The sequence below is a fragment of the Lissotriton helveticus genome, chromosome 8 (genome assembly GCF_964261635.1).
Source record: "Lissotriton helveticus chromosome 8, aLisHel1.1, whole genome shotgun sequence".
NCBI classification, from domain to species: domain Eukaryota; kingdom Metazoa; phylum Chordata; class Amphibia; order Caudata; family Salamandridae; genus Lissotriton; species Lissotriton helveticus.
In genome coordinates this window covers 903,730,053-903,755,747 of record NC_136069.1, presented here as the reverse complement: position 1 = coordinate 903,755,747, position 25,695 = coordinate 903,730,053, and the positions used below count along the sequence as shown (strand labels likewise).

At 44.1% G+C, this 25,695-nt stretch overlaps 1 protein-coding gene across 3 annotated transcripts in view; it reads left to right on the top strand.

Annotated features, from left to right (window-relative positions):
• Positions 1 to 25,695, top strand: part of PIR (pirin) — a 492,836-nt gene that overhangs the window by 145,715 nt on the left and 321,426 nt on the right. For all 3 annotated transcript variants that reach the window (XM_078657706.1, XM_078657705.1, XM_078657704.1), the window contains exon 4: positions 24,185 to 24,268. In XM_078657706.1, coding sequence (XP_078513832.1) covers positions 24,185 to 24,268 — 84 coding nt within the window. The remainder of the gene's footprint in view (positions 1 to 24,184; positions 24,269 to 25,695) is intronic.

Sequence of the window (25,695 nt, the reverse complement as noted above, 5' to 3'; positions counted from 1 at the left end):
AATCTATTGTATTCTATATAATTTTAAAAGGGGCTAACATCCTGCGACCTTGCTTTTAATTTGTTCCTGTGCTTGCTACTTACTTTTCCTCCATTTCTATTGGCTGTAGAATAGTTTCCTGCATTTACCAATGCTTGTTAGATTGGAGAACACCTACCTTAGTAAATGCAAATGTACTAAAACATCAGAAGCATGAGCTCCAACATAATCTTATGACACATCTCCCAACCACCAGTGACAGGCACCTGTAACCTACCCCACTGGAACTCAAACGAAGGCACCACTGAAACATTTACAGGAGATTCTGACACAGGGAGGGAAGAAACACAGGGACACGAGGGACTGTGACGGGGGACATCTGACACTGATACAGTGAACACCTTGATAGTAGGACATGATTCCAGACTGGGACAGAGTTACTGACACATCTACTTGAACAGAAAACATCTACACAGGTGCAGGTTGATAACAAGACAATGGCAGAAAGATCTGGGCTCTGACACTGTGACAGGGAGACTCTCTAACACTTGGACAGAAAACACAAAGATGAAAACATAGGATAACAGGTCAGGAAACTACAGTGCTAAACATCGAGAAAAGGCCACTAACGCTGAGAAGACGAAACAAAGACATTGGAGCAGTGAAACTCGTAAATTAAGAAATGCCTATGTTGGGATCAAGGTGACACCTCTCAGGGACAGAAAGCCTTTGCCCCTGACAATAGAACACGGAAGCAAGGACTGGGGGATGAAAGACACAGACGCTGAACAAGGAAGACACAGAGGCGATGAGAGGAGTGACTGACATGGGGATAGGAAAGGCTCGGTCTGGGACAGCAAAGATACTAATGGGAACTAAGACAGCAATTACAAACGTGGCCCGGGTGAAGACACAGACATTGGGACGGGGAGACACTGAAACTTGTTCGGCAGGCCTGCTAAAAATGAAAATACTCCAAACCTTTGGGGAGGACTAGGAGGTGCCTGGAGGAGATGGTGTCAAAGAGGGCATAAGGATTTGACCCCCTTGTTGTTTTATCTGCAACAGAGGAGACTTGAAAGGGGAGGACCAGGAAATGGGGGTTGGGCTTAGCAGAACCTCCTGGCCTGTCCCAAAAGCACATGCAAAGATTTCTGATGCTCACGTCCATGTCCTCATTAGGCTGCAGAACCCATGGGTGGCCTCAGCAGTGCAGAACCTCCACACACAAGCTGGGAACCCTCTCTGAGGAGGGGTTTCAGCTCACACTGTGCTCACCGCATGACATTGTCTCTTCACTGCGAGATCATATGAACAGAACTGATGTGTGTGGCATATGCTGTCACCATGTGCGTTTGCCTGTATGGGGTGGGGATGTTCAGAAGCGAGGGCACATGAGACACTGATGCTAGGACTTGTAAGGTTCTGACACTGCAACAGGAAAGATAATTGATGTGGGGACCAGGAATATTCTCATGGAAGGAATAATAATGTAATACAAGGACAGGAGAGACAATGACACTAGGTAAATGAGGCACTGGATAGCTTTGACAGCGACACTGGGACGCGAGTAGTGGGACAGTGCGAGCGCGGAGACAGAGAAGGCACCGACACATGTTGCCATGGAGGTGACTGACTTTGGAACTGGGGAGGTGCTGAGTCTGGAACAGTGAAGAGACACCAGCGGTAAAAGAGGGAATACTCAATCATAGGGACATTGTATTCTCAGACTAGGACTCGTCCTTCATTGGTACCAGGAAGTAGGAGTCAATAAGTAAATCCAAACAAATGTGCTTACACCGAAATCTAATGGTGGGGAGGAACATGCATTACCAGTTCTTAACTTAAGGGTTATGCTGTTGTGCCCTATCCTGAAATTAGTAGTACATACTTTTCAGATGTTTGGCAGATAATTTAATTTATTATTTTTCATCACCGGTGGTCTAACGTTGCAGTTTCTGCTAATTATGTTAATGTGCTGTATATAACATGTATCATTATTTACGTATAATGGCTTAGTTATTCAAATACATCTTTTAACTGCAGAAAAGAAAATCCCATGGACACTGTGCACACTGGGACTTTAGTTGGAACAGGACAAACGGTGATTGTGGTACATTGGAGACACTGACACTGGGACAGGAAACTCTGCCACTTACACAAGTTAACTGTAGGAAAAGTGAACATACTTAATGAACAGGACTTATAGTAGGAACCTAGATGGTATAACCGAGTGCACAAAGGTGGGGGGGGGGGAGGACATAATCAAAGTTTCAGGGTAGACAGCAGAACAGGGTGCCATTTGCATTGGGACAAGGAGACATTAACACTGAGACTGATGGGGGGGGGCAGTGTCAGTGAAACAGGGGTGCGTGGCAGGGTTGTGTGCGAATCCTTACTGGATCATCACTGGCTATGTGTATTTCTAGTGCTCTCTGCTGACCGAGGCTGTGTTCTGGCGGTCATGAGTTCAAATCCCATAAAATAAGAGTCAATCTTCCATTCTTCTGAGGTTGGGAAATTGAATACCATGAATTGATTAATAGTGACACTTGTTACAGGGGTTGGGATTGACAGAAGTGCTCTATTTAGAGTTATACAAAAACAAGTACTAGTATTATTTGTTCTAACGTGTTTAAAGTAACATTTGATTTTTTTCTGCTACTTTGAGGGAAAACTCAAAAAAATGTAAATATTTAGGCATAATCAGCAGAGGGCGCTGTTACACCAGCAATGTACCAATCGGCGAAAAGCTCGCAGAGTACGCAGACTGTGCTTAACGTTCTTGGCTGGTTGTTAGTTAAATACGAAAAGCTTCAACTTTGCTTGTCAATACCTTTCTATAATAAGCATTGGCAATGCTAGTAGACCTGGCTTATAAAGGAAAGTGTCTCTTCAGTCGTTGATGGGTTTAGACACTCAATAAGTCATCACACATGCACTCTTACACTCACATACACTCCTGCATACACTCCTGCATCCATTCGTTCAGCCCTAGTTCATTCTTGCATTCACCCGCACACTCAACCACAATAAAACACACACACACAAACCCAACACCATATGAAACATACATTTCAAGACTCAAAGTAGAAAAAATAAAACCTGCTGCTGCATAAACATGGAGACACGCTTAAAATAACAAATAAAATCCAACATAGCTGCGAATAACCTTATGACAGTGGCATGTTCATAATAAAATAAATAATATAAAAAAATAAACTTACCTTGCCGCCAGGTCCCGCGTCTCTACTCCTACTCTCCTCGAGGAACAAGAAGCACAGCCAGGCCCCACTGAACAGGCACAACACTGCAATGCAGTGTTTTAATTGGTAGGCACCTAGGCTCTCCTGACTAATTACAATGCTACAATGCAGTGTTGGGATTGGTGTTCAGCATTCTGGTTCGGCGCTCAACCAGAATGGGGGCCTGGGCATTTTCTCTGCTCAGGCTGTAATGCAGCCTGCAGGGATAACGTGGAAAGTACGCATGACTGGTTTGGGCAGCCCGAGAGGGCCGACCAAACAGTCATTGCGCACGTAGGCTAACCACTCCTCCCCTGTCCTGCTCAGAGACCAAAGCAAATCTACCCGCTAGCCCACAAACCAGCACAAACATATAATGATAATAAATCTAAGTTATTATCGTTTTATGTTTCTACTGCGCCTTGCTTTAAAAAAGTGGGGCGACGCTTCTCCGCCATAGTGGAGGAGCTGCCACTGAAGCAGAGTGTAAATGGCATAAGAGGGCTGACCTAAAGCCTCTCTATGTATGTGTTTGTGTATATATATTTTTATATATGTAAGATATTTAAGTATTATTATTATTATTTTATTTGCCTCAGCATGTACAACTGTTTGGGTAACAGTACATATTATTGATCAACTGGCAAACCAGTATCATAGTACAATCTGCTTGTTTGGCCAACTCTTTTTCATCATAACACATTCACCTATTTTATGTTGTTTCTACAGAATGCCAGCACATTTTTATCCGAAGTTCCTACTGTAAACAGAGAAATTAGTTATTTATGTTTTTTGTTTACAAGATCCTGGCTAACAACTAGGCTTGACAGGCCTACTGAAGGGATTCTAGCATAATGATTACAGTGCTTTTCTTCTATCACTGGATCTCTTAAAGCCTGTAATCTGAGTCAAAACCCTTGCCTACATAGGTAACTTATGAGTCTTCATGTAACACCGTATAAGTCTGCAGGCCTTAACACTGAGCAATAACCACTCTCTGAGGTCCAAGAGGTGAACTTTCAGACCGGGTGCAATGGCAAGCTAATATACAGTAACAATGGCAATTGGGAACAATATAACCTGTCAGTCGGACATTAATGTGTGCTTAAGATTGTGTAGGGATCCACTTGGTAACAATTACAGCTTCTGAATGTGTAGTTGAGCTCCATCTGAAAGGTGCACAGTCACTGCTGTTCCCTTGATTATGCTAGGTTTCCCATAATGTTCACTGGGTTCATTTAGTAGACACAGACCCTTCTTCAGCCAGATAGAGAATTTTGCTGCTCAGCTGTCCTTGCCAGAGCTGGGAAAATAGGGACTGGGCAGGTAGGCCATCACTGTGAGAACATTGTTTTGCAGAAGATTGCTAAGAATGGTATTCAAAATAGCCTTCTTCGAGCACCAATGCCAATTGTAACCACTGCTTGGGTAATGCATCCATTGTGCCATACACCAGTGACTTTAAATGTGGAGCAGGGCCTCAACCTTTTCTGTTGTGAGAGCTTCTTTTTTTTTTTTTTTTTTTTTTTTTATTAACATATAGATATACATATCAGAAGATACAAACAGTACAGAGTATGCAGGGGGGGTACATTCGAGATTGGGCATAGTCTTGCTACCAGGTTGTGCGCTGTACATGTTGAGATATCTTCTCGGCTTGACATTCCGTGTGCGGCAGTGCCCCCCCTAGGGAAGAGAAAGAGGAAGACAGAGGTGAGGGGGGGGCGTTCTCAGGTTTGTTCCAAATGTGCGTCAAGGGCCTCCCACATGTCAGTTTTTGTGTTGTGCTCCTTCGAGAAATTGCCCGTGATGTTGTCTGCGCCTCTGAGGAAGGTGACCCAGTTTATCCAATTTTTGAAGGTGGCTTTGGCAGTGTTTTTCCAGTTTGTTAATATGATTTTAACTGCCGCTGTCAGTAGGATGTCCACTAGGTCTCTTTCCTCTTTGTTTGCTAGGCTTTGTGTCATGAACCCTGTGGCTAGATCTACGAGAGTAATTGGTATGTCCTTGCCCGTCACGTCGTTGATAAAGTTGTTTACTTTCTTCCAGAAGTTCCTGACTTTTTGGCATTCGAAAATGAGGTGTTCCAGGCTTCCATTCTCTCTTTCACAGTTCCAGCATGTTCCAGTGTCTCTTATGCCTGTTTTGTGGAGCCTCGCCGGGGTCCATTAGGCTCTGTGAAGGAGCCAGAATTTTGTTTGCGCCAGTTGTGGCGTGACTTTGTTGCTGGTCGCTGACTTCCACAGTTTGCTTTTTTCCTCGTCATTGAGGTGTCTCGTTGTTAGGGCCTCCCATGTGTTCATCACTTTCCTGTTCAGCGTGGATGTTGGGGGGCATAGTAGTTTGTATATTTTTGCTGTGTGATGGCCTGTGGTGTTGAGGGTGTCCATGTATTTGATGATCGTTGGTGGTGTCTTGCTTAGGTACGCCTTTGTTGTGGCCGTCTTTATTTTTAGAAATGTGTATAGTTCTGTGTCTGGGAGGCTGTGGATCTATTGCAGATTCTGGAAGGTGAGTGGGGAGTTTTTCGTTTCTAGCTGGTTTGGCGTGGTGACTCCACTCTTCATCCATAGTTCGTTGTCCAGTACTTGGTAGAGTATCCTTGAGTTGTACCAAATTGAGTCCCATTTTGTTCCCCCGATGCGTTGTTCCATAACTTTGTCTACCTTCACCAGGGCCTCTTTGGTGTGTTTGATGATAGGGTTCAGTCTGAGGGGGTGTTTGTTTGCAGTGAGCAGTGCTATTGGGTTTAGCCCACCTAAAATGTTCCTTTCTACTTTCAGCCATTCTGGTTCGTAGTTTTGTGTGTTTGTGACCCAGAATAGGCCTTGTTTGGCTAGGCAGGCTGTTTGGAAGTGTTTGCAGTTCATTATGTTCAGCCCGCCCAGGTTTTTCGTTAGTATCAGTTTCTGCAGGCTGATTCTCGGTCTCTTGTCCCTCCATAAGAATTTGTTTAATAATTTGTTGAGCTTCTTGTGGAAGTTTTCTCTCATGGCCAGGGGTAGCATACTGAGTGTGTAGTTTACGACCGGCGTTACCATCATCTTTATGGTTTCGACCCTACCCCACCAGCTGATGTATTTGGACGACCATATGTCTAGTCTCTCTTTTATCTTCTTCAATATTGCTTCTTCGTTGTGCTCTAGGGTGGCACTTAGGTCTCTCCCAAACAGTAGTCCCAGATACTTGAGTGGTTTTGTTTGCCAGGCAAGACCTGATTGGCCCAGTACAGTTCTTGTCGTGTGTACATTCATTGATTTGCACTCAGATTTATCTTTGTTGAGCTTGTACCCTGAGGCGGCTGCGTATTCTCCTATGGTGTCCATTAAGGCGGTGATTGATGTTGTAGGTTTTGTGGTGGTGATGAGGATGTCGTCCGCGTATGCTGCCAGTTTCACCGTTTTGCTTTTGATTGTGACGCCGGTTATGTCTATGTTGTCCCTTATCATGGCTAGTAATGGTTTGAGTGCTAGCAGGAACAGTCCGGGTGATAGGGGGCAGCCTTGCCTTGTGCCCCTTTCTAACATTAGGGCTTCTGATGTACCTCCATTCACCACGACTCTGGCTCTTGGTTTGTTGTACAGGGCCATAACCATTGTTCTGTATTTAGTGCCCAGGCCAAATTTCTCCATGCATGTGTCCAGGAAGGGCCAGGATACTCTATCAAAGGCTTTCTCAGCGTCTAGTGCTATCATCACCGCCTGTTCTGCACTGTGTGTTGTTTGGTTGATGAGGTGGCATAGCAGTCGTGTGTTGTCTTGGGATAGCCTATTTTTGATGTAGCCTACCTGCGAATTGTGGATGAGTAGTGGTAGGACCCTATTTAGTCTGTTTGCCAGTATTTTTGCGTATATTTTGCAATCTACATTGATGAGTGATATGGGTCTGTAGCTTTGTGGGAATTGCGGGTCTTTCCCTTCTTTAGGGATTACGATGATGTTGGCCTCCGCCATTGACTCCGTCATTCTGCCACTTCGGATACAGTGCGTGTATGTTTCTGCCATGGTTGGTCTCAGTTGGCCAAGGAATGTTTTATAGAAGGCTGCGGTGTACCCATCAGGTCCTGGTGCCTTGTTCGTTTTCAGTTGATTGACTGCTGCATCGATCTCCGCATCTGTTATGTTCTCATCGAGTGTCTCTCTTTGTTCGGTCGTTAGTGTTGGTAGGTTGATTCTGCTGAGCAGGCTTTTCCCTCCGTCGTCGTTCAGTTTCTCGTCTGCACTGTATAGTTCTTGGTAGAATTGTCTGAAGACCTCTAGGATCCCTTTGTTCGTCGTTTGTGATTTGTTTGTTTTGTTCGTTATGGCTGCGATTGCATGCTGCCTCTGCTTCGCTTTCAGGTACGATGCTAGTTGTTTCCCTGCTTTGTTGGCTGAGCATAGGTTTATGGCTTTGTATTTATTTATCCAGGTGCCTGCTCTTTCACTCAGGATCTTGTTCAGCTCGTATTTTTTCTTTGTTAGGGTTGTTAAGGTGTTTTTGTCTGTAAGGTTCGCACAGTGACCATTCTCCAAGAGGCCTATCTGTTCTTCCAGTTCCTTTATTTTCTTGTTCTTGCCTTTGTTTATTCTGGACTTGATGTTGATAAGCTTCCCCCTGATGGTTGCTTTTAGTGCATCCCAGATGGTGTTTTTCTCCGCTTCGCCATTGTTGTTGACCTCTAGATATTCTTTTATGGCTTCCTCAATTTCCTTTATGTTGCTCGGGTTCTGCAGGATATCCCCGTTTAGTCTCCATCTGCTGGTTGGTTTGTCATTGTGCCTCCCGCTCATTGAGAGTGTGATGTGTGCGTGGTCCGAGATGGTTATTGGTGCTATTTCAGTGTGATCGATCAGATGTGAGTGTGTTTTGGACATTAGGATGTAGTCAATCCTGCTGTATGAGTTGTGTGGTTGAGAGTAGAAGCTGTATTCGCGCGCATCAGGGTGCTGTAGCCTCCAAGGGTCCGTGAGTTGGAGCTTGGTGCAGAAGTCTTTCAGAATGTTTGGGTTGTGGGTGACATGGCTTGCTCTGTGCGGGTGTCTGTCTGTTGCTTGGTCTAGGACCTGGTTCATATCTCCTGCCACGAGGAGGAGGTCTTCTTGTGGGATATCTGATAGTTTTGTGCTGACCCTCTCCCAGAATTCTTTGTCATCCGAATTTGGTCCGTATATGTGTGCTATATGTATTGTCTCGTCTCCCCTTTTCAGACTCGTCAGTAGTAGTCTGCCTTCCTCGTCTGTGTGTGTTTCCCCAGCTGTCATATTGGCTTTCTTGCTTACTATTGTGACTACTCCCCGTTTCTTGTGGTTGGCGGGGGAGCAGAAGACCTCCCCTATCCACCTCGCTTTCAGCTGTGAAGTCTCTTCTTGTGAGAGTCTTGTTTCTTGTAGTACATAGACGTCCCCTTTCAGTTTTGCCAGGTAATCAAGCGTTTTCCTGCGTTTGACTGGATGGTTTAGGCCTTTGACGTTCAGGGACACCACTTTGAGGTTTGTGGCTATCTTGGCTTGGTTTGGTGCGGTCATGGTGGTTTCTTTGTGTCGTTGCTTATGGGTGGCTTGTCAGACGGCATGCTTAGGCCTGCCGTGGGCGCCATTGAGCTTCGTCGCCCACTTGGAGATGTCCCCCCCAGGCTGTGGGTAAGTGAGGTAAGTAAAGGTAGGAGTGTAGAGATAGTAAAGACATATAGAAAAAGAAAAACATGCTTCTGTACTGTGGTATTCGCTCGCCAACTCCCCTTTATCCCTCCTCCCCTCCGTCCTCCCTCCTCCCCTCCCTCCCCCCTTCCCCCTCCCCCCTTCCCCCTCCCCCCGCTTTTTGAAATGTGAGCGTGTGACAGCAAGAGTCCCTTTCTCTCCCTCCCCCCAAGTCTGCATAATTGCTGAGAAGGGACAGAAAACCCCTATCACACTTGTCCTTGCCTAGTATTTCCCCCCTTACTCGATAGCGTCTGTGATAAAAGGATATGGTTGTGCTGCTGCGTCCTGAGGTAATTGTTATGCCCATATTCTTCTTCTTCTCGCTCCTCGTTTGGGAGGGTTGGTTCAGTCAGGTAAGGTTGTCACGCTTGTGCTAGTCTGAGGGGACTGAGGTAGATTGAGGTTGCATTCTCCCCTTGTGCTTGCTCTTTTCTGGTTAGGGTTTAACAACAAAAGGACGGTGTTGCTGGGTCTATGCATAAGCATCTGCTCTCTCGTCGCTTATGTAGGCGTTATTCCTCTCCGCCATCCGCCGCGTCTGATGAGGCCCTTCTTTTTGCTCCTGGGCTCTGTGCCTCCATGTTCTCTGGTTCTGGCTCCCTCAAGTATCTTTTCAGCTCATTGGGGTCATCGAATACGAGTGTGTTGTTCCTGTCAGTTATTTTCATTCTGGCCGGCCCGGCGAAGCTGAAAGTGATATTGTCTCTACGCATTTTGTCCCGAAAGGCAAGAAAACCCCTCCTGGTTTCTACTGTGAGTTTAGAGTAGTCCTGCGTGATAGTTATTTTTTGGCCGTTCAATATCAGCGGTTGGCCCTTCCTGGCAAATGCAAAGATTGCATCTGTTTGGTTGCCTCTCAGTGGTTTGCATATGATCGGTCTCGGGCTGTTGCTGTTTTGGAGCTTCCTTGCCAGGATTCTGTATGCTTTTTCTATTTCGAATGGTCTTTCGAATCTCAGACCCGTGATTTTTGGGAAGAGGTTTTCCAGCATGGCCGCACACGAACCTGGGGTGTCCTCCTCTCCTTCTGGCACTCCCAGTAGCCTTATGTTCCCCGTTCTGCTCTTGTCAACGCACTCCGCCTGGATCCTTTCCAGGGTGTTCGTTTTCCTAATGACAATGCCTAGATCCTTGTGGGTTATTCTTGTGAGGTCTTCCAGGTCTCCGACTCTTTTCTCAGCCTCATCTATTCTGCCATCAGCTCTGCTCTGTGCTGCTCTTATGGCTAATCGCTCCATCTGGATGTTGTCCACTATTTTTTGGTAGCTTTTGCAAGGTTGTTGCCCTCGGTGATTTTCTTCAGGAGTGTTTCTAGTGTGACTGCTTCATTGCTTTGGCCATTCTTGAGCTTGCCTGGGGACTCTGGGTATTCGTTCCTACTTTTTTTGGGGTCGCTGGCGATCTTTTTATCGTCCTTGCCCTCCATTGTTTCGAACCCTCTCCTGATTTGGTGCGATAGGAGCCTCCCTGCCTTTTGCTGCCTGTTGGGGTCCTTCTTGGGGTTCCCGATTACCTTTGTGTTCGCGTTATTCAGTGTTTGTATGCTTGGTTCTTGAAACCGACTTGGCCCCCTGACTGTTCTTGTTCTGGTCTTTGTCTCCGCCAGTTCTTTGGAGTGCTCCCCTTTGGCTGTTGATCTGTAGGCTCTTCTTTGTTGTGGCTAGTTTTCTGTCTGCACGCTGCGCACACCGGCGCCGCTTTCATCAGCTTCTGGGTATTGTACACTTCCTGGGGTGATTGGCCAGTGCCAGCCGCGCTTGGAGTGTATGCTGGTTTTGTACTGTTGGCGTGGTTTGCTGTTACTTGTTATTTGTTACTCGTAGCTAGCTTCCCACTGTTTTGCTTGCCCCTTACAGAATGGCCGCCGCTTCGTTAGCGGGCTCTTGTTCCTATTACAAGGTCGTGTACTTGCTTCGGGATGTCGCGGCGGCAGTTCGTCTCCGTCGCCTGCCTGCTGCTTATCTGTGTGCCGCTATGGCTGGTTTTGTTTGTTTGCTTCCTTTCGGGGTTGCTTCCACTTCAAGATGGCCGCCTTGTTATGGGTAGCTTGTTGTTATGATGCCCCTCTCAAAATGGCCGCTGCTTGTTTATCGTGTGGTTCTGAGCCCAATTCAAAATGGCCACTGCGGTGGTGCTTCCTTTCTGCGCCTTAAAGCTACCGCTAGCTCCCTCAAGGCTGTATCTCCCTTGCCTCTGCGATGGTGTTTGCCTTTTGCGCTTACAAGCTACACGCCTCCGCTCGCCTCACCAGGCGAGAGGTCCTTTGTGGCGTTTGCTCCGGGCTTCCCTCTGGGCTTGGCTGGTTCGTTTGCCCCCACTTCAGAATGGCGATGGTGCTTGCTTCCTGCGCTTTGAGACTGCCGCTGGCTTACCCACGGCGAGATCTACTTTGCGCGCCTGCTCTGGGCTTGCTCTGGGCTTTGGCCCGTTCGTTTGCTCTCTTCAGGGGTTTTGCTCCCGCTTAAAATGGCCGCACACGCCCACCGTGACGTCGGACGGCCGGTTAATATTAAAGGAACTGAAGTAAGACCACTATTCTATTAATATTCAGAAACATATCAGGAAAATACCAATATTGAATATGTGTTCAACGTACCATGTTAGTTTCAAATGTGGCATCTTCTGTCTTGATTGATGAAGATTATAGTTTGAGCTTTTCATCCAGATGATAGCGGGCAAGTGTTAGCGTTACCACCCCCTTGCCCCTCCCAGCACTGTGCTGCTGATAAAACTATCACTGGACTCTCTGAGGCGGATTGTTAGCTTGTCCTCGCTTCATTGGCCCTTATTCAGAGGCACACGGTCAAGACTGAGTTGCACATAGCTGTATCTGAACTGGGGTGGCGAAGTAAGCTAAAGAACGATGATGGATTCAACCCAGATCTGTGTTTGGGGGCGAGTGTATCAGCGCTCCGTCCATCATCTCCTTGTGTTTGCTTTATTCAGCCAACACCGGCACCCCTGAGGCACAGAGACTTCGGAGCCTGCAGTATTTCCATAAATATTTTTAGAGAAACATGGCTATGGGAAAAGCCCCTCATTTCTATTGCGCGCGCTTCGTAATTGTGTGATTCCAGTCCCACATTGTCCTTTGGAGGCCGAAACGCATCGATTTCTTATCACAAACGACCAACACTGTACATCCTAAAAGAAAAGAAGAGAACCCATCGGGAATTAGACCATACACTTAATGATGGACAGCAGTTGGTCTTTAATGTATTAGTGTTGGATCCCTTAGACAGTTTTCTTTTCTTTCTTTATTTGCCCAAAGGAGGGTACACCATCCGTCAATTGCGGACACCCTACTCACCTAATTGAGTCGTTTATCGAGTTATAATAACTATGTGCTGAGATTCAGCATGATTTAAGTCCAGATAAATACTAATGGTGTAATTAAACGTTTTCAATAGCAAAGCTCTTACTGAGTCACTGTTTCCTTTCCATTTGCACAGCAATACTTTTAACTAAGAAACCTGACATAAAAATTTGAAAACGATTAAAACACGAGACAAGCATCTCTGCCCGAGGCCGCATATTAATGAGCTGGCTCCCCTAAATACGTAGTTGGTAATCTATCTCTCTGGAGCTCCTTTCCTTTCGTCATCTGTCACTTTTGTAGCCTACGCTCCAGAGGGTTAGATGGGCCCGCCCCTTCCTTTATTGTGAAAAAAAATTCAAAGAGACCTTTATTGACCTACGCAGAACTGACACAGCAGGGTGCCTACATCCCATCGGGCCGGCACTGCGCCACAGTTTGTTCACATCAAAAGGGGTAGGGGAAGAAGCATAGCAAGCCGCCTACAACCCCATCGGGCCGGCCACGTCAGGAGGGCATGCAAAGTAATGAGCCAACTAGTCAGGTCTATAACAACCATAAGTAGCCCAGAAACTTGATAAAGCCACAGTACTCTTGCCACTGGTCTTCGTTTGGCTCGACTACCCAAAACTCACTCATCCATTATGTGCCACCGTCTTGCCCCTACGCCGCCCCACAAACCCACAGGTTGCACAGCTCAGGATCCTTTATTGTACTTCATTGGCCTTCGCAGCACAACTTGGATACACAGATGTAGCATTGATGTGTTTACCCTGCCAGTGCCCTGCAGTTCTTCTGGGGGTTGATCGGGCACCCGAGTGGGTACTCTTGGCATGCCTAAGAACACAAAACCCTAGACTTAAGAAGCAAGCACTTTTCCACACAAGGTTGACAATGGTTCAAAGTCATAATTTGGACCAAAACAAAACTGAGGAATCTCTGGCCCTGTCTCAACGCGTACCAATCCCATGAACCCTTCTGGATGACATGTTTGGCAGGCAGCATGATCTCTTTGGTAGTGATGTCTTCTATAACGGTTCAACAATGCGTTTTTGTGGAATCTGTTTTCTTCACCCAGGCACATTGAAATGATTTTGCAATCTGCACTGTCCCACAATCATTGTATGGGCAAGAAAGGTTTGAGAATCAATCATGGATTTTGTAGGCCATACAGAAATCTGTAGCTCGAAACTGTCCTTATTCATCAGTTCAAGACCAACCAGGCATATTTTCTGAAGGTTGTCGCTGGATGAAAAAAGGGAATCTTGCTAGAGCTGTTTCTCCTCTAATAACAACAAAATACACCAGCATGCCCCATTTTTATCACTGCACTGCCATATTTACATTATCGGTCATACAGTAACAATGTGTAGTAGACCTTTAGTCACATAAAGTGCCCTCATCACAGTTGGCATTTGGGGTTTTGTTATTTTTGTAGTGGAAACCGTGAACTAAAAAACAACTTTGTCCCACCATCACCGACGTAAAGTAGTGCTTTCTGATTGATTAAATGTTTTCTTTTGAAAAATTGAAACCTAGGCCAAAATAAAGTTGTTAAAACTTTGTGACCTAATTTGTGGTGTGTGGCGGATGCAGACTTGATGGTGGTGCAGTTGCACACTTTCTTCATACATAGTGTCTCAGAGAGCTGGTATAGACTTTAAGAAAAAGCCATTTTTTCTGTTTTTCTTTTTAATATATCCGAACTAAACTTTTCTATTACTGATCATTAAGGTAGAGCCATGTACGTATCTTTATAGCCAGTCTCTTGGTCCAACCGAACAATTTGTGAACATGATGTGCTTTGCTGTGCCTGGATACCAGAGACAATCACTGTGTTTACATGTGTGCTTTGTCTACAGTTCCGAGAGCAAGGTTGGCGTGCCCACTGCCTCCCTGCCCGATGACAGAAATACTGCTGCTGGCTTGATAGCTCCCAGGCGATCTTGCCTATTATGGCTATATTGTTGCTTCCTGCTGCCTGCTCCTACTCACCAGAGATTGCACTTTGAAGGGAAAAAACGAGCTAGGCCTTGAATTCAGGATTAGCTGCATAGACAAGATTTATGTGAAGGGAGTGAGGAAGGAGGGTGAGGCGCAGCTGTGACTAAGCCCATCGGGTGGCGCATAAGCAAAACGAAGCTAATGCCTTTTCTAATTCGCAGGACGCCATGGTACCTTCTGGAGCAGGGGTTTCTTGTTTGCTTACCTCCACATTGCCTCCTGAAAATGTGCATCACAGATACCCAGACGATACCCCCCAGCCCCCATTCACCCACGCGTTATTTCACAAAAGGCAAGCTGTTGTATTCCGAGGAAGATTTCTCGAGTAAACCCCCGCCATGACTCTTCGATTACTTAATATTCTTTAAATTGTGAAATATGAATATAATCTCTTGTGATGATACATTCTTCATCATGGTACACGCACTGACTGGCCGACACACCTGGCTGAGAGAAAGAAGCTTATGTAACCGCACTAAATCTGTAATCCCAGATAAGAGCTGTGGAAGTTTCCCTAAAATACTGGAGTTGTGTTTCAGTTCTCTGTCAGGGTTTATGGAAAAGAAGGTTATGCTCTTTACTATATGTGGATATGAAAACCTGTTGTAGGTATTAAGATCCCGTGTTGGGAAATAACGCAGCAATACAAATATTACAAGCATTGGTAAAGTCAACAGGTCGGGGTTTCCCAAAGTGAATGACAGACTGACAATACATGAAGATATTTGTTTACAGTTAACATATACGCAGGTAAAAAGGTATAGTGAACGAGTATACACAAACTAGACTGTCACAAAGGCAGCATATAAACACACACTCTACAGGTATGCAGGTGCCCTGATTTCCAAGCACCCTCATAGGTGCACTCAGACAGCATAGATATATGTACACACCTAAAATATCTATACAGGTGTTACCATGGGGGAATGGTGCTCCTGTATCCAATTTCTCCAATTTAAACATGTTTAGCTCATAAATAAGGCTCCCTGTTTTCTGTTATTACTGATTTTTACAGATAAATACAGACCGAAAACGATTTTCTTGCGTTTTTTTTTTAAATGATGACAAAAAAAATTGGATTGCTTTTTGAGTGATTCTCAATACTCTCTACCATGACTGGACTTATGTGTCATAAAGCATTGTAATGCTTATGGTCGGACAGGGATAGAAAATAGGCCCTGGCGCCAAAATAAAGTGTCCACAGTTTTGAGCTTGTAATAACACACTTTATAGATGTTATTCATGCTATTGGAGATTGCATGCGTCTGTACTTGCTGCAGGCAATGTGTGAGGCAATGTCATGGAAATCAGCAGTAAAAACTGCCCACCATCCCATAAAAAAGGCCCACAAACCGCCAGAAAAGCGGCTCACACACTGACCTGTCCGATCATCCCTTCTTCCACTGCCAGATTGCCCCTTAGGCTACTTCAACCTTTTTAATGCATGTTTTATGACTGATTGTAGGTCGTCAATAGCTGCACCATAGTTATGTTTCTGCACCGGGATCATAGGTCTTGAGGGCCTACTGATGTTATGTATTATACATTTTAGTTCAGTAACTATTGTAGTTTTTGTATGTATCATTTTGCTTCCGATCAAACTTTACATGGAGATAATTACATAAATCGCTCAAATTTATCACAGATACCTTAGTACAGACCTGTGTTCATTTAAGCACACAGAGGTTGTAGTCCTGCTTCATCTCAGTTTACACCATTGGTGTAAACATCTTGAATGGAATGGATTGTAGAAAAAAACTTGACTTGACTATAGTGTAATCTTTTACCTCTAGGAGCTATTTTATTAAATAGTAAAATTAGATGGAACGATATTCTGGTGCGCAGCATTTAAACGTTGTATCGAAATTATGACCTTGGTCTCTGCTCGACACTTTGCCTGGATAAATTAACTAATTTCCAAATAGGGTTGGAGTCATTATCGGCACAGCAAATGTTAAAATTAAGTCCATAGAATTTATGTCATATAAGATTATATGCATGTTTGGTTTTTGGTGTTATATAACCCGATAAACCCGTCTCCCACAAAATCCTAGATCCCTTTATATTCACAGCATGTACATTATCTTTACAGTGCTAAACAAAGTTGATAGGAATGAACAAAGGAGGCTCGTTCATCTCTCCAAAATTCTATGAATGAATACTACGAATGAGTTAATGGTGGTCTCAGACGACCAGCCTCTCATCGGTCACGGAAGTAGTCTCTCTTACAAAAGAAGTCCAGTGGGTTTTTAAGAGAACACTCACCCACCAAACTAGTTGGTGGCATGTTTCATCATTGGGTTTGCACCCAGGGGGCTGTGTGCTTCCTAGGTGTGCTTTGCTGCCTTACTTCAGAGGAGCGGGATTTTTTTGAGTAAATAGGTGAATATAGTGAGTGCAGACCTTAAAACTACCTTCAGGATACTATCAAAATGCGAGAGATTTTTTAGGAGAGTTCCTGGGGCAGGGTTAAAAACAATAATGGATGTGAAGGAAGAGAAATGATCTCGCACATCCCAAAGAAGTGAAGTGGTCTACATGTTTCAGCCAAATCATCCAATGTAAATTGGCTTTCTTCAGGACCGGCGGTGGCCGGACCTGCATGTTTCCCCTTTTTTTTTTTTTTTTTTGATTTTGACACCAAACATTAACAATACAGATTCCATATTACCCAGCAGAATTGGTTATTAATACATATTAGCAAACAAAATTATTTAACAATATAAGCATACGGTACAACAAAACATTCCTTGGAATTGAAAATAAGGAAAGCAGATCACAAGAAGCAAAAAAAAAGGGGGAGAAAGAAAACAATAATGCGACAAAAAAAATCACAATTCCTTTAGCCATCCCATTCCGTCATCGGCGCCCAGATCCTGGTTGCTAATTGTCGCCTTCTCCCCTCTTTACAAGAAAAAGCAGAAAATTCAAGCCTATGAATAGCTAACAATCTTGCTCGCCACTGCGAGAAAGTTGGGGCTTCCGGGGAGAGCCACTGAGATGTTATACATAGGCGGACCTGCGACATAGCTATAAATATAAGGGCTGATTTATATAGAGAATTACTACCAGCTAGACTATTGCCAACCTCAACCCCAAATATCACTAATGCCGGGGTCAGTACACAACTAATCTTAAGTGTAGCATTAATGAAGCGCTCAATATCTTCTAAAAACCCACCAAGAGATGGGCAGGAATGAAACATGTGAATTATGTCGGCTGCCAACAACCCGCATCGTGCACAAGCGTTGCCCTTTATGGCACCCCATGTATCCCGAGCAGATATTGTGTATGCACACACCCTAAAGTGTGCTAAAATGTCAAGTGGTTACTTAACAATGAGGTACAGAACAGTCTGAAGGAGCCAGCCTCACTATGAATAGACCACATTGATCCAAGCTATGTAATACATATGAACAGTTATTATGTGATATTTGATAACAAAGATTGAGCTACCCAAGTGTTAGTTGTTCAGCCCTTAGTTGCACTAAGATTATATAGCGAACATGCACGTACGGATCTCATTGATTTTGTGTTTTGAATATGTCCGCTACATACTGTTTCTCTTTTAGTCATAATTTCCCATTATGCTGTATGCCTGCTCCAGATGAAGTGGTGATGTAAGTACGAAATGCATTGAGAAACATAGGATGTATAAAAGGGCATAAACTTACTGAAAGTATATTAATAATTGAAATACTGTAAAAAATGGGAATGGTTCAAATAAATGCCTGCCGTGAATTATCAAAGTATTTGAAGTATTCTATTAGTATCTGAAAAGATCGACAGACGTCTTCAAAAGCACTTCACATTTGACATACAGAGAGCATTATAGCCGTTGCATATTTGGAGTATCCAGCCAGGTAGGGCACAACAGAATCTGGAACAACACTGTATCTAGTTGTTTGTGGGTCTTTCAGCAGGCCTAAATGAAGTGCACATGTAATTTAAAATCATAAGTAAATTATGGTGGCTTAAACAAAAGGAGCGAAATAAAGAGTCCTGTCCTATTGGGCCCATGATATGCTCCCACCAGTCTTGCATTTATAATAGGACAGCATGGCAATCCGAAGGAGTACCTTTCTTGGGTTGTGCAAGCAGCCCTGACAACAGGGGATGCCTGAGGATTCTCGGGCCAGTACTGCCAGTTGAGCTAATGACATCAGAACGGCTCTGCTTGCACCTCAACCAGGCTGATCCCTACCACTGTCCAACCAGACTCACTCCACTCCCACCCTCATGTAGTCATGGACTGTTAAGGGGTTGTCAGGGGTTTGGGCTTGCCATTGACGGAGACTCTGAACATGTCTTTCTTTGTGTTACACTTCTTTATTAATTTCCGTTCCATACAGAAAACCCTCTATGTAGGTCCACAGGAACATGTACATACAATATTGCAAAACAACATCTCAACATTTCAAAGAGGAAAGAGAAATAGAGAATGATCGTTCAGCCCTTTTATTATGGAAGAAATAACCAATGGAGGTCGTAAGTAAATATAGTATGCATAAAAACATGGAATCCCCTCTCCCAAAGTTCCCACATGGGAGGCTTGATCATATCATAATACAATATTATAAATTAGACAAGGTACAGTTGCAATGAGTGGATAAGCCATCACTAAATCGAATAGAGTAGTAATAGAGTAGTATCCAAACCTGGAAGGAGTGCCCTAGTTTGGGCATGAACGTATGCCTTGCCTCAGATTCTGAATAGCCGGGTCTGTGTCTCGAGGACTATGGCTACTAGAGTAAAAGTGATGTTATGCGATTGTCAATGTTCTAGTAAAAATTGTTTCGTAGGGCCCATGTGTTTGCCACAGCTAAGTGCCTCGGTCTCTGTTACGTCAAGATTGGATGTGTAGTACAGTGGTTGCTGGCTAGCCATTGCCAGAGTTATTCAGGGATGTGCAAAAGTGAAGAAAAGTGTTCAGTATCTCGTCATATTTGTGCCTTTGGTCGTTAACTTTGTATATTAACTTTTCATATGTGGCCATTGTATGCTTATCAGAAAGCCATGTACGTTAGGGGGTAGCTTGTAAGTTTGCCAGTGGTGTAACATTTCTACTTTTGCCTCCGCCAAAGCCGTGGACAACCAGCGGGTCATGTTGTGGGGCAAGGAGGGCAAGGTTGCTGTGTCATGGAATAGAGCCATTTGGCTCGTTCGCGCCAGTGACACTCCCAGATCGTTCTGGAGCAGATCCCAGATCTGCCTCCAGTAATAGAGAGCTGTACATTTCAATAGTATATGTACGATGTTGCAGTCAGAGGCGGAGCATCTCCAGCACTTGGAATCGGGTTGCATGTGTGCTCTATGAAGTTTGGTAGGGGACCAATGGCATTGATGAAGAATCTTAAAGTAACTGAATTTGAGTCTGGTCTCTCGCAATGAATTGTCATGGTTCTTAAGTATATTGAGCCATTCATCTTCAGGAATGGAAAGGCATAATCTGACTTCCCATGAACTGTGAAGGGTGTGTCTGGTAGGCTACAAAAAACGTATGCCAGTATGGGTAGTCTAAAGCCCTGACTTAGTCCCCTTGAAGTGTTTTCACACTGTGATATATATCGAGGGAGGGGGATCTGCTTCCAATGTGTAAGGCAGGGTGCCTTATATCAGCCGTGGCCTGTGTTTGGGTTGGGTATATCGCCAGTGTTATGATGGTGGCGATCCTTATTTGAGTGCTAGTAGGTCATATGGGAATAAGTCGGCTTCATCAAGTAAATTCTGTATACAAAGTATCCCCTTATCCCGCCACACCGACCAATTGTTTTCTACACCTCCAATGTGAACAGATCTTAATAACGACCTTGGGGCCTATTTCACATTGGCCCCAAAGGAAAAAGAAATGTAAGTTTGGAGTACATTTATAACTTTCTTAGGATTCAGAGCAACTTCATAGAGAACCCATGGATAGCTGTTCATATCGTAGACATTCCTGAATACTCAAATCCATATCCATTTCGCAAGTGGCAATTAGAAAGGCTTACATGTCCACGTATTGAAATGTGTTAGAAAAGGGCTCGCTCGTGTACACGTCTTTCTCTGTGGACAAACATTTTTCTTGGAGTCGAAACCGCAGCCCCTTATGCCTTCATTTATTTTGAGGGTGATCCCTTACCATTTCCATCCTGAAACTTGATTAGTACCCACACACTAGCTAGGTTAAGACTTTTCACCAACCAATACTGTGTAACCCATCTAAGGGATGCCCTAAAATCTAAACCTGCGGTACAAAAGGGGGTGGTGATGGACGGAGCATCTGAATCAATCAAACACTCACCCAGTCAAAAGATCTGGGTTTAATCCATCACCGTTCTTTAGCCCACTCTGCCACCCCAGTTCAGACATGGCTATATGCAAATCAGTCTGACCCTGTGCCTCATGGGAACAGTCCAGCCCGAACTGCCAAGCCATGTCTTCCCTGGACCGGAAACAAGCTTCCGAGGGCCGGTTTCTGGCATTCCAGCCGTCTTCAGCCCGGCTTGCTTAAATCCAGTGGCAAAGGGAGCAAGAGACTCACGTCTGAGCATACCCTGCCACACTTATGGCGGCCAAAAGCGGTACAAAAGGGGGTGGTGATGGACGGAGCATCTGAATCAATCAAACACTCACACCCAGTCAAAAGATCTGGGTTTAATCCATCACCGTTCTTTAGCCCACTCTGCCACCCCAGTTCAGACATGGCTATATGCAAATCAGGCTGACCCTGTGCCTCATGGGAACAGTCCAGCCCAAACTGCCAAGCCATGTCTTCCATTGCCACTGGATTCAAGCAAGCCGGGCTGAAGAAGGCTGTAATGCCAGAAACCGGTCCTCGGAAGCTTGTTTCCGGTCCAGGGAAGGCATGGCTTGGCAGTTCGGGCTGGACTGTTCCCATGAGGCACAGGGTCAGACTGATTTCCATATAGCCATGTCTGAACTGGGGTGGCAGAGTGGGCTAAAGAACGGTGATGGATTAAACCCAGATCTTTTGACTGGGTGTGAGTGTTTGATTGGTTCGGATGCTCCGTCCATCACCACCCCCTTTTGTTACCGCTAAAATCTAAACCTGGCAGGAAATGTGAGCTATTTAAGCCCGAAATGAACAGACATTGCCCATCAAAGCCCAATTATCTTTTATTTTGTGTTCTTGTCTCCACACTAGTCTCTCAGCCAACTTTTGTTTTTCCCCTTTCTCTCCCACTTCTCTCACCCTCTCTTCACAATCCTCTGAGCCTATTCTCCACCATTCTCCTAAACTCTCAACCGTGCCACCCTTTTCACCACCTTCTTTCCCTTTCTCATCTGTCTTCCTTCTCACCTTCTCCATTGCTAATCTTCCCTGACTCTTCTGTCTCTGCCTCCCTCTCTTCTATATCCTCTTTCTCCTCCTGTCTCCAATTCCCACATCTCTTGCTACTCTACTTATCTCACTCCATCAACCTTTTCCATTTCCTTCTGGTCTTCACTTCTGTTCTCTGTACTATCATCCTATCCACTATCTCATATCTCTTTCTCTCATTGTAGTCCTTTCTCACTAAATTGTCCTCGGTCTGCGCTACCTTCTCTCTTGCATTCAATTAGTTTATCCACTGTAGCCAAGTTTACTTTATGTCATGTCGCTCTAATGGCCTCCCATTACCACCTTCTTACCACTGCCACTCTCTTGCCACTATCATCACCACTGTTCTCTTTCTCTACCATTTATCGCTTTCTTCAAAATCCTCCTGCTTAATTTCCAGTCTCTCCACAATCCCCTGAACCCCTTCTATCCATGTTCTTCCCTATTATGTTGTTTACCTTCTTGCTTTTCTCCCCCAATATCTTCTAATGCTCACATTTTGTCCATGCAAGGTTACCTCCAGGCTGGCCAGTAGTGTCAACACCAGTTTGCATTCACGGATGCCCACACCCAACAAATGCATGAGTAATTGCAATGAGTGTCCCTGGCAATGAAAAAGCAGCCAGGACCCACAAACTAAGAATTTGCTGTGTAGAAGCTAACTCTTGCGGGCCTGTTCCAAAATGGCTGCTGCATTCTAAGATTCATCTTTCAATTTCCATGATAAAGCTAATTTCTCGCTGTGTTAATATGCACTACCATCATGGAGATAAGCAGTATCGAGGACTGTGTGACAAATCCCCACAAATCTGCTGCTGGCTACATCTCCTCACAATTTGGTGATGTTGTTAAGTAGGCCTTTTCAGCGAATGTCAATCTAATTTTTTTCTGTACCATACCAAATATGAATAACACTACAGCAAAAAGATGTTTGTTTTTTGATACATTTCTTTTTTATAAGTTATTGGCAAGTTGTCACAGATATATATATATATATATATATATATATATATATATATATATATATATATATATATATATATATATATATATCCACAAAGTGATCCTGTTACACAGCGCGCTCTCACAGTCGGTGCTTGGCGAGGGAGCCGGATCCTGGCCCCAAAGTTCAATTTTACACAAATTGCACAGCACTCAGAAGTAGAAGTCTTGAGTTTGTTTATTTAAACAACCGACCCAACCAACGCGTTTCAGCCTCCTCGACTTTGCTCACGGTTAGTGAGTTTTCTATTTCCACACAATATAAGCCTAGTCAGCAATTATGGGGCATTCTGGGCAATGTAGTGAGTACTCGGTTAAGAGCATTAACTAGCAATAGCATCAACTAGTCTAAGGCGGAACTCAGATAAAAGCACTGTAATGCAAAATGCAAATAGCGCAGAATTGAAAAATGTACAAGTGTAAATAACCTCCATGAGATGGTCGGAAAATGTAAATTGTTATTTTTCTTTTTCTGTTATTTAATTTGATTATCAAAAGCCAATCACTACATTGCCCAGAATGCCCCATAATGGCTGACTAGGCTTATATTGTGTGGAAATAGAAAACTCACTAACCGTGAGCAAAGCCGAGGAGGCTGAAACGCATTGGTTGGGTCGGTTGTTTAAATAAACAAACTCAAGACTTCTACTTCTGAGTGCTGTGCAATTTGTGTAAAAAAATAAATAAATATATATATATATATATATATATATATATATATATATATATATATATATATATATATATATATTTCTGCAACGTCAAACTTTTCTTGATGTTTGAAGTGGAAAAAGGCACACACGAAGGATCTAAAGCAAAAATGCTTTATTGGCGCTGACCCATCCCCCTCTTTGACAGACGCGTTTCGCCTCACGGCTTTGTCAATGTCAAAAAAAAAAAAAAGAAAAAAAATATATATATATATCTCTGCTCCGTTTCCGTTCTAAGGGACAATATCCAATGTCCAGACGGTGAAAAAAGCACTCGCGGGGGACAGTTTGGGTTATTTTATTAGAACACCAAACAAACACTGTTAAGCAGTGTTTGTTTGGTGTTCTAATAAAATAACCCAAACTGTCCCCCGCGAGTGCTTTTTTCACCGTCTGGACATTGGATATTGTCCCTTAGAACGGAAACGGAGCAGAGATTTGATAAGTGGGTGCACCCCCACTTCAAGGAGCACCCACCTGTGAGTGGGAGGTACCGGTGTTGTGCAGGAGCTGAGATATATATATATATATATATATATATATATATATATATATATATATATATATATATATATATATATATATATATATATATATATATATATGATTTTTCGAAGGAATGCTGATGATATTTCACTGAGGGTACTAAAATATTAAATGTTTTGAACTTACACAAAAACAACGGGAGAGTAGTAGTTAAGCAGAGTAACATGTATTGGAATTGGTGGCAAGAATGATCGATGAGATTAGCATATCTGTCTTTATCTTATTACTTGTTCTTGATCAGTAGGGTCCTGTATTTGGGGCGCTCTTAATTCCGTAGCCCGACACAACACTGTATTTAATTGGTGTTGTGTTAGCATTGGTAAGCATTACAGTATTCAATTTGAATGTATTTACTGTCTTTCTTTTTCCACCGTTAGGTTTCTTACCTGTTGGATGGAGGTTCAATGGCCCATGAAGATTTTTGCGGTCGTACTGGGAAACTGAACCCTGGAGATTTACAGGTATTTATTAAAACGCAAAACAAGATCTGCACTTCTTTGAGAACATTGTTATTTCTCTCCACGAGTGACACGTCTAAAATATTCGTTTCTTTGTTGTGTGACACTCGCCTTGTCTTGCTCTTGTTGCTTTCTATCGAGAAGTGTCTCAATCATCTAGTCACCTCCATAAACGATGATTACCTTTTGGCAGATTAGCAGTCTCTCAATTGCTCCTTTTGCATCAGTGAAGCTGAAATCCTGAAAATGTTTATTGCTGTTAATTCCATCCTGAATGTTAAGGACCCCTGTTTTCCAGTTCTCCTCAATTCCTCGCCTGCTGTCAATGCAGTTCTTCACTATATTTTACTTGTAACCTCAAACGCCTATGGGCTTTTATGGGCAAGTCTTGAGTTAGGTCACCTCCTTCTTTGCCAACCCTTTTCAGTAGGTGATGGTTTTGAACACATCCCAGGCAAGGCGGCAGTGTTGTTGTGCTCAAGAGCGCCATGCTTGCATGCAGTATCTGTAATGTCCACAGTAAATGCTGCACAAAAAGAAGTAATGACCCTCATGAACATTGTTTAATTGTAAAATAAAAATACAGTTCGAACTATCGAGCTAGACCAGTAATTCCATCAGATGTACAGTGTGCCCAGTACATTTTAATTCCTATAGCAGTGGTCTTAACCTTTTGACTTCTCTGAACCAGCGGCGGCTCCTCCGCAATGGCGGAGGAGCATCTCCCCACTGGCTCAGAGCCAGCAGCTGAAATACAAAACAACATTTTACTATCATTCTATTTTTCCGCTGCTGGCTCTGAGCCTGCTTGTGTAGGAAGGGGCAGGCCGGGCCATGGGAGGGGGGAAGGAGGTGTGTTGTACACTTCTAAGTGCGCATGTCTGTTAGGCCGGCCATACTAGGCCGGCCTAACAGACATGCACACTTAGGTTTCTCTAACCTGGCTGTATTGTACAGCCGGGTTAGAGAAAGGCATAGACTCTGAGCGAAGCATAAAACCAGCCTTTTCAAGTCAATCCCCACACTGCTCTCATAGTGTGAGAACAGTGTCTGGATTGTATGGCGAGTCTGTTGTCCCAGGGACTGCCGGAAGCAGCAGAACAGAGGAGCACCGAAGCAGCGTGAAGCAGGTGCAGGAACAGGTACGCTTATAATAAAAAAATGTATTCAACTCCCGCTCCCCGTCCAACGCTCCTGCTGCGCCGCCACTCCATAGTGGCAGTAGCCATGACTGCTGTGAATCCCCATTGAATCATTATTGGAATCCAGGGGCTCCTATTAAGTCTCGTTACTGGAAGCCCTGAGCCCCTGCATTTGCAATTTTGAATATGTGAAAGGCAAAAACAATACACAAAAAGGAGGGCACAAGCATTTAACAAATACACAAATGAATAAATATTTAATTTAATTACCATACAAATAAAAAATCT